This window comes from Tauraco erythrolophus, chromosome Z (genome assembly GCF_009769465.1).
Source record: "Tauraco erythrolophus isolate bTauEry1 chromosome Z, bTauEry1.pri, whole genome shotgun sequence".
NCBI classification, from domain to species: domain Eukaryota; kingdom Metazoa; phylum Chordata; class Aves; order Musophagiformes; family Musophagidae; genus Tauraco; species Tauraco erythrolophus.
Genome location: NC_141496.1, coordinates 32,246,697 through 32,256,342, shown reverse-complemented (window position 1 = coordinate 32,256,342; position 9,646 = coordinate 32,246,697). Strand labels below are relative to the sequence as shown.

Genomic DNA, 9,646 nt, shown 5'->3' with positions numbered 1-9,646 from the left:
GAGATCAGGAAATACATCTCTGCTTGTAGGTAATCTCACTTCATTGAATGGTTTGAAGTGCTGCTTAAAATAACTTCATTTTACAGTCTGTACATGCAGTTTCAATTTTAAAAAATTAAATATATTTAATTTTTCAGAAGAGAAAACATGCATATTTATGTATATTATTTGAGATTAAGAATTACCATTTAGAGTAGAAACTCCTCTTTATAAATCTTTTAACAGACAAGGCAGGCAGCAGCAGTTCTGCCAGCAGGCAAGCATTACAAACTCTCTACACTAACGGTACAGTTTATTCATTGAGAGACATTAGCAACTGCAGAAGAAGGTCGTTTAAGGATGGATTCAACTGAAAATGACAGTGGCTCAGTTGTTGAAAGTTTTACTGTGGCCTGTTTGGCCCCAAAGAAGTCTTTTGCACATTTGTCTGTTGTAAACTTGCATTTTTGGTTCTCTTTAATGGCACACTCTCTGTATTTCTTAGAAGCACCTTCAAAGGTCTCTTTCACTAATGACGTTCTCAACTCTGCTCCTGATTTGTCAGGAAACGTCTGCTGGAACAGCGACTGAAACCGACCATATTTGAGTGGTGGAGGGGGCTTGGTACTGTCTTTGCTGATCTTGCTTAATACCTGTTCCTGAGGAGCCAGAGAATCCTTATCAGAAATCTGAGAGAAGTCCTTTTTGGAGGAGAGAAAGCCGATCTCTCACGAGCTTCCTGAGGAAGGCACGGCATCTCATTACCTGACTGCTGAAGTTCCTGCGTGTGGGTCAGAACAAGTGAATTTTCCAATTTGGAAACATTATGTCGTGCTCAGTGCTTGGACAGTCCTGACTTTGTGAGACTTTGGCAGTCCCAGCCAGCCCCAGGTTTGAGAGCTTGGACAGTAGTAGTGTTTAACAGGCACTGCTGGTAGAGGAGAGCATCACTAATGGGGCCGCATTTTGGCCACACTAAGAACCTAGAAGACAGTGGATACTGCCTGTAGGTAGTAGCTACACTGACATTCGAAGAAATTAGTTCCATGTTGCTGGATCCTGAATACTGCATGGCTAGATCAAGGCAGGTCGGTAAAAAATTGCAAAACTCCTTGTTTTGGAGTATCAACTTGAGTAGTGTTGAAGGCTGCTTTATACGAGTTGTATTCAGCTCCGTGCACCATGTGGTTAGGGAGAAAAAGGGCAGCTGCTTGAGTAGCTTCCATCATCTCTCTCTCTTATACTCTCTCTCTAGCATAATGTTCTCCAACTCTTTATCAGCAAAAGCCCGTCTCTTTCCTCATCCTGTCACTTACAGGGGGTGGCAAGGGTGAATTCCCTCCCAGGTAAGGGTCTGTTGGAATAGGACGGTAACCTAAAACAACAAAGCAGCATTAGGAATGACGCCGTGTAAGAAAACATTAAAGCGTGTTTGTAAAAAACCAAAACCCTGCTGTGTGTTATGACGGTATTGCATCATGCAGCCTAAGGATATACCATCATTTTTAACAAACATGGAATGTATCCAATATTTTATTTTTTCTAAACTAAAAGAGAACTTTGATAAAACACAGAAATCCGGTCTCCATTATATTCAATTACCAGGCTAACTGGATTCATTTAATATAACCAATAGGGTCCAATCCTGTCTGCTCTAACCCAGACAAGTTCCATTGAATTAATGGAACTACTTACATGAGTAAGGAGAACAGGGTTTTACCTGTTTCACTCCCATTCCTCTCACATGGGTTTCCCCATTGCCAAGAAAGGTATCTATACCTACAGCTGATGCCTTTTCTATTCTCTAAGATGAACCACTATGCACACATTGCTACAGATGGTAGAAAATTCCAAGGAGAACTAGGAGAAAAGAAAAGAAAGTTAAGATAATTAGAGGAAAGAACACAGAAGTTTTTTTTTTTTAAAGAGTGAACTGCAAATGAAAATTAGAGGTTTCTAACAATACAAAATTTTAATTGTGCTTGCACAGGCAAAGAAAAGAGCTTTCTATTTTGGAAAAAAAAAAAACAAGCAAGCTAGATTTGAGAACTGTAATGCTTTACAGGGCTACAGTTTGGAAAGTAATTAAAGCAGACATAGAAATAAATTTGGGCACGATTCAAAAAGGGAGTAAGGAACAAAAAAGCACATCCTCTTACTAAAATATGGATCTTTAAAATGTCATTCTTCTACAGTTAATATTTTTGACAGGTAGAGAGAGAAAAAAAAAAGAAAGAAAGAGTAGCCTATTATACATATCTCACTGTTGATAATGCAGCAAACAGTGCCGCTGCGTCAGGCGTTCAGCTCAAAAGAAAAAAAAAAAAAAAAACACACCACAAAAAAAAAAACTCCACCCTAATTTATTTTCTCATTTGCTGATAAAAACAACCCACGAATAAATCACCCGGCGCTGCAAAACGCTCCTGGGTAGTCATGAACAAAGAATGTCAGCTTGTAACAGTAACTCTCAAATTTCAAATTACCGTTGCTAGCATTTCAGGCATTATTTTGGGCGGGAGGGGAGTGGAACTGAAATTCTGTCACAGCGATTCTAGCCACGAAGGGCAGGAGACGCGGGCTGAGGCTCCGAGAGCATCCGGCACCGCGCCCCTCGAAGCCTCCGCCGCCGGTAGCGGGGGTCGCTTTAACGCCGTTCCGCGTTTATTTCGGGAAATAATGCTGCATTTCACGCGTGTCCGTAAGCAGCTCCGCCTCAGACGGGAGGTACAGGTTTTTCTAGGGCAGAGCGCGGTTTCCTCGCCGCCGGCCAGTACGTGCATGGCCGAGGAATGCGCTTACCTTCTAGGATGCTCTTGGCCAGGAGGCTGGGTGTCCGGACGTGCCTCTGGTAGACGGCTTTGCGCTCCAGGCTCGCCTGCTTCCCCGCCAGACCCTTCTTGTCCTGGTAGAGCGAGATCGGCCGGCGCCGTCAGTCCGGGAGGCCGAACGTCCGCCCCGTCCCGTCCCGCCCCGTCCCGTTCCCTTCTCACCTCGGTGGCCTGCTGCCGTCGGGAGCGCCACCTGGGCGGCCATGACGCGCTGTCGCTCCACCACCAGCAGGCAGTTTGCGCACTGGCAGTCGCGCCAGCGACAGAACCGCTTGTGTCCCCTTCAGGCACGACACCACGCCGTGGTTGCGGCACCGGGCGCACTTAGGCGTGCGGCTCAGCTTCCGCGGCTCGCCCCGCCGAGGGGCCGCCGCCCGCCTCCTCGCCTTCCTCCTCCTCCCCTTCCTCCTCCGGGGCTGCGCTGCTGCGCGGCGCGCCGGGGGCCTCGGCCGCCTCCCCCTCCACGCTCTCCACGTCGATCTCCCAGTCGGCGGCGGCGCGTCCTTCAGCCATGCTCCTCGGTCGCGCAGCTGCAAGAGAGTGGTCAGGACGCCCGCCTCCGCCGCGGGACAGCAGGCGGGGCCACACCCAGCTTCGGAGGTACCCGCCGCCGCCCGGCCTGCCCGGCATCCCCGCCGAGATGCACCCCCATCGGGAAGTCAGGGCAGAGCCCGCTTGGGATGGCGTCTCCCCCGCTACCGTCTGCTCGAGTCTCTTCCCCATGCCCGACGCAGGGCTCAGCTTAACTTCGACGGATGTTTTCCCCCCGCCCGCCCTGGCTTGCCGGGCAACTGTGCTCTCCCGCCGCGCAGGAGTGCGTCTCCAACAGCGGAGGACGTGGGAGGAACCGCCCCAACGCGATGCTCAGTGTCGCAGGGCGCGGGGCTGTTAGGTCTTCACAGGGACCTGTTTATTTCAGGAACCTGACAACCCTCCTGCCCGCTGCCGTCACGCTTAGGGGAGAGGTAGGGAATACATGGGCTTCACACACTGCCGCTGTCAGCTCCAGCGACCAGGAGCCGTATGGGCTCCTGGAGCTCTCTGCACCGCGGACACAGTGTCTTCGGACCCCCACCTCCTCCCTCCCGACCTCTCCATCCTTCCTCTCGCACTTTGCGCTTACCCAAGTTCGGTGTCCGAGGCCGGCAGGCGGTGCAGGCTGCACGCAGCCCCCTCGCTCCCCGCAGCTCGCAGGGCCGCCGCTGCCCAAGCCCAGCTGGACGCAGCCGACTCCCGATCCCCGCACCTCACGGTGAAAAGCTCCCCGACAGCCGGGGCGCCGCGTCGTCGAGGGGTCGCCGCGCCGCAGGGCGGCGGTCAGGGCCGGGCCGGGCCGGGCGGTGCGTGGCCGTGGATGCGCGCTCGCTGCACCGGCCCCGGGGCTGGCACTCGCCTCGCCCACGTCGCGCCCGCCCCGCGGCACAGTGCCCGCCGCGCCGGCCCCGCCGCGTTATTAGCGCCGGCCGCCGCCGCCCGCGCCGCCCATTGGGCCCGCGCCGCGCGGCCGCGGCTTCCGATTGGCCGGCGCCCCCGCCGCCCCGCCCCGCCGCGCGTGTGCCAGCGGCCAGCCGCTCGCTCGTGGGTGCGGGCGGGCGGCGGGGGCGACGCGCCCCGGCACCCCGCCGGCACAGCCGCGCCGAGCGGGAAACGTGAGCGGGCGGCGGGGTGGCGATCTTCAATTTTAGGGCAAAAAAGTGGAGGAGGGGAACGCAAGAAAGGGGGAGAAGACGGTAACGCGGGTGGTGGCGGCAGATAAGAAACCAGCTCCGCGGGCGAACGGCGTCTCCCTGACCGGGGAGCGGGCCGGGGGCGCGCGTTTAAAAGGCTGAAACAGCCCCCGCGTTTTTCGTTTGCGGTCGTTCGCGTTGCTTGCTCCGCGAGTGGAGGGGACTCGGGGCAATGGCTTTTCTTCCGTTCTGAAAGTGCAACGGAATCGGCGTTGTCTTCCTGCCCTTTCGGGAATTACGGCGAGGAAAAATATTCAATTATTTTTTAGTATTCCCTCCCCTCAGTGGCGTTTTCCAACGGGCGCCGAGCTGTTGAGTAACTTTTTCTCCCCGCTCCCTGACGGAGGTTGCTCTTCGGAGACCGGAGAGCGTCCCTGGTCTGCCAAAACGGGGAGCGATCGAAATTGTAGCGCACGAAGTCTCGGCCATGCCAGCGAGGTGTTAGAGCTCGGTGCTTCCGTCGGTGAAAATGGGAACTCCATAGGACAGAAGCGGACACGGCAGGGAAAGAGCTAGTGAATTTAAAGAGAGTATCCCCAGGGGGGAAAAAAAAAAAAAAAAACGAGAGAGCATCGGGTCCTCATCAGATCGAAAACTGACAATATGCAGAAAATACGGCCGAAACTATTATACGAAAACGGAAAATATTTTGCTCTTTCCCTGAGCAGCGCGTCTGTATATTAAATACTGGTAATGTTCATGTATATAATAAACACGGGCATTCACTCACGGTGAGCACACGGATCGGCTGCCGTCCACCGGCTCGGCACGGAAAAACCCTGCTCTTGCAGCCTTTCGGGACGGAGGCCAGCGAGCGAGCGGCGCAGGCGGCGCCGAGAGTCGGAAGGACGGTCGCGGGCTCCGCCGCCGCCGCCCGCTCGTCGTCCGCAGCTTCCAGCGCCGCCGCCGCCCGGGCAGGGCACCGGCCCTTCCCCTCGCTCCGCGGGCGGCGAACACCTGCGGGAAGGGGGTGAGCGTTTGCCCCGAGGAAGCGTTTGTCCTCCGAGGGCCGCACCGCCTCCCAGTGCTCACGCCGGAAGAGCGGGGAGAGCATCTCCCGACGGCAGGTATTATTCATCCCAGAACAGAGCCTGGCTACTGTTTGACTTACAAGCATGACTAAAGGCAAATACCTAAGGAATTCCACTTTCCCCCTTGGGGTCCCTCTTAAGAGGCATAAGCATGACAAAGGACCTGCTAGGTTAGGAAACAGAAGTCCCCTTCGCTTGTAAACCGACACCAAATTACAAAGTACGATTCTGCGGGCCGCTGGAGTAAATTACAAAACAGTTCGCCTCCTGTTTACTTTATCCACAGGAACTGTGAAACCCAGCCATGATTTTAAAGCGTGTTTGTATAACTTTCTTCTGCCCCTCTTGTTTGCGCTCGGCTCCACAGCGCGTTTGCGCTCCCCTGCAGCCTCTTTCCCCTTTCCCACCGGGAAGGAGAAGTGCCTCTGCCGTCCTCTGGCCGGACGCACCCGCGGGCGGAGAAGGCGGAGAGCGGCCTCCGGCATCGCTGCTCTCACTCGTGTGCCGCGGGCACCTGCGCTCCCATGGTGCCAGCCGTGCCCGCTGAGAGCTGACACGGGAGGATGTCGCGCCGTCCCGTGCTGGGAAAAGCACCGATTTCCACTCGAGGGAAGGAAGCAGAGCCCGCGATGCGCAACTGTGCATCCACCTGCCTCGCTGTAACGCTCCCCGCTGGAGCAGCCCGCCGTCCCGCTCAGTCCCGATGCCTGCGGGCCCGGGTGGCCGGATCGGCGACCCGCGGCCGGGGTTGCTGGGATGCTCCCGGGCCCCTTCAGAGACTCCTCCGCACACCGTCGCCCGTGCCTCTCCCCACCCCGCGCACAGCCACAGGGATCCCCTCGGGAGCTGCAGTGCCTAAGGCGGCGTGGGGACGTGCTAGACCCCGATGTGGGGGTGGGGATGGGTCCTCAGGCCGCTCAGGCAGCGGTGGGTGCTGAGGCGCTCGTACCAGCGTCCCGGTCCGTGAAAGGCGGAGGGCAAGAGCAGCTCCGGGGCAGTGTAAAGGTTGTAAATAGGTCTCCCTTGACAGCTGGCGGCAGCGGGGTGCCCGGCACTGGGCCCTGCTTTGCATCGATCTCCCGGGCGCGCAGGTGCAGGTGCCGCGGTCCCCCCGCTCCTCGCCTTCCCAGCCCTCCCTTCCTCCCAGGAAATTTATTAGCGAGGTTAGGGCAGGCTAACCAACGGCAGCTCCGGGTGCAATTTCCTCGGGAGGAATGCTTTGATCTCTCCCTCTCCCCGCGCCGTCGGGAGTAGATTACATTGCCAAACGCGGGCGATCCCGCCGCTTGTTTGGTCAGAGATGTTACCAGTTAATCTGAAACAAATTGCCTCTGCTCCTGCCCCGCCCGCCGCCCCCTCTCCTTCCCCGTCCCGGGGTCCCGGTGCCCGGGCAGAGGCTCCCGCCGTGCCTGCGCGATGCGCGCACCGGAGCGACGGTGTCAGGGACCGGTACCAGCACAGTTTAGCCCGGTATCCAGGCCTTGTCAAAAAGGCTTCTCCTCCGCAGAACATAAAGTTACCATGTGTTTGCTCCAGAGAAGACGTTGGGATTTCTCAAGTTATCTCAATTGCCAGTGGCTGGGGGTGAGGAGAGAAGAAAAAAAAGGAAAAAATCACCTTTTCCGGTAGTAACCAACCAGTAAAAACCGTGATTTCTTTTGCAGTTTTCTTCCATAAAAATGTGGATTTGTCTTCTACATCAGACTCCCTCTGTCTCTTGTAAACAGCACTTACACTAAGGTAAACCATGGATACGATTTTCATCCATGATATGGGTCTTTTTAAACCGATCGTACCTTAAAACATTTTAAACAAGCAAGTTTTGTTTTTCCGTTTTAAACAAGCGTTTAATTGTTTATTTTTTTAGTACATTGCTACTTAACATATTTGTAAAGCAGCTAGGTACAGGGTCAGAGGACGAAATTTCTGTTTTTCCTAAATGTCAGTCAAATAAATATAATAAATACATATAATAAAGATGTAAGAAATGTCGAGGTAGCGTGTTTGCTATAGCATGATTGGAAGCAAATTTTATTGACTGTGACAGTGATTCCACTGCCTTTGTAGGAATGTTTGCTTTGGCAAGGAGGGCAAGGGTTAGCCTTTATAGGGAAACTTGCATATCATACCAGGACAATCTTCAGTCCTGTAAAACTGGATTGATATCAAAAGCAGTAACGGTGAACAGAGCAGAATTGCCACTTTGGGCACGATTATAGAAAGTTTGATGGGAAGTCCGGAGGCGTCAACGGAAAGTTTCCCATGGACATAGACAGCTTTGGATCAGGCACAGGGTGCAGCAGAGTTTACTGTCTGCAACCTTTTTCACCCTGGCAGCTGTCTGGAAGAAGGGATGAGCTCCCAGAGAAGAGGAAGCAGTGGGCCATGAAGGAAGGGCAGGTTTGCTGTCTGCAGCTGAGGGCTCTGCCTGCTCATCGGGGCTGCACCAGGGAGGCACATTCTGGACCACGCCTCTGCGAACGGGACCACGCAGGCGTGGTGATTGTTAGTCGAAGCAAGGAAGAAACACATCTCAGTGGAACTAGAATTCCCTCTTCTGCAGCCACCAGGTTTGCGGCCAGGGGACAACGGGATAGATCTAGAGAGACTCCGGATCAAAACCAATCCAAACCAGTCCTTATCCCATCCTGTGCTGGAATTTTGAATTTAAACAAGAAAAATTGCCATGAGGAGGGCTTGTGTGCCATCCACAGAAGCTTTGCTCTGGCTCATGAACAAGGCTGACCTTTGGTTTGCCAGCATTTAAAAAGCCAGTAGACATTTGGCAGGTCTCTTGCTAAAATGTACTAGAAAGTTGGATCAGCTCTCAGCATGAATATCAAGAATCCACTATACAAGCAGTGAGCATAGCAAATTGTCAAGTCAGCAACTAATGTACTTCACTATAATCTTCCCAAATGGCTTAAGTAGTTTGGCAAATCTCTTGTTGCAATAAATTCTAGTGAAGTTTGGGGGTTTGTTTTTTTTTTCAACATATGGCCTTAAAAAGTAACTTAGCCAAGAATATTTTTAGAGTCACTGCAGAGTTTGCTGGAGATGTTGTCTCAGAACTTGTTTGCACTCTGGCAGTTTTATTCAAATGTCAACCAGATGCAGAAAGTGCGGGGTTTTGGGTTTTATTTTACAGTTCTGGAAAGTAAAGGTCAAGTCTCTGCAAAGTAATTTGGTTTTTTTGATTGCCATATTTTAGTGGAGCAACAAGAAGTCTTACTAATAAACTGTTTTGTGGTGAGTTGTTTTTTTTTTTTTTTTCTTCTCAGGATGCATTATAACCATATGCAAAATATTTTAAATGCCAGTAAGACACCTGCTAAACCAAATTAAGTTGGGCAGGCTATGCTGTACTTAGCAGTAAAAATTCAATTACATAACCGTAACTAGCCAGATTGTGTTCTCATTTGCCAGGTAGCACTGCAGTCACTGAGGAGCCTTACTGAAATTAATAGGATGACCTCAGGTATTAGTCAGCATGAAAAATAGCATCAGAATCTGGCAATATATCAGTTAAAATAACCCAGACAGACTCAGGACATATTGATACATTCAGGTATCCAGGCCACACTAAAGGCTGCTTGTTATACTCCTAGTTGCAAGAAAGTTTGCAGAACCATTTACAGAGTGTGATATTGCACCATGCAAATACAAGTATTGGATTCTGGTTCACTATGGGTCTGCTATGGAATATGCAGATGTCCGAGGTGGGTAGAGGTAGAAGAGGTGAGTGAGACCTGCTCAGAACTCACAGCATGTCAGAGAGAAGGCAAAAAGGTTTGGCTCTCCCAAAACTGTGCAGAAATCACAGCGTAGTACATCCCCGCCTGTGACATTTCCACTGAAGTTCTCTGAAGGATTTTGCCATCTACCCTTCTGAGAACTTAACTGGAAAATCAGATGAGCCTTTGCTGTGCCTCCATGGAGTAGGAGATCTGTCCACGTGGCATGTGGACACGTGCAGGTACTGTAAACTCCCGCTCGCTTGGTTCTTGGACATCAATTGAGGAAACAGGAAAGCAAGGGATGAACTCTCAAGACAGCAGATGTGAGATTGATGCATCTC

At 52.4% G+C, this 9,646-nt stretch overlaps 1 protein-coding gene across 1 annotated transcript; it reads right to left on the bottom strand.

Moving 5' to 3' along the window:
• Positions 1-296: 296 nt before the first annotated feature.
• On the bottom strand, positions 297-3,323 carry DMRT2 (doublesex and mab-3 related transcription factor 2). Its single transcript, XM_086629929.1, is given in 12 exon segments — positions 297-676; positions 679-801; positions 804-852; positions 854-1,096; positions 1,098-1,219; positions 1,222-1,276; positions 1,278-1,354; positions 2,782-2,884; positions 2,973-2,993; positions 2,995-3,090; positions 3,092-3,184; positions 3,186-3,323. Coding segments are annotated over 12 exon segments (1,500 nt in total).
• Positions 3,324-9,646: the final 6,323 nt, after the last annotated feature.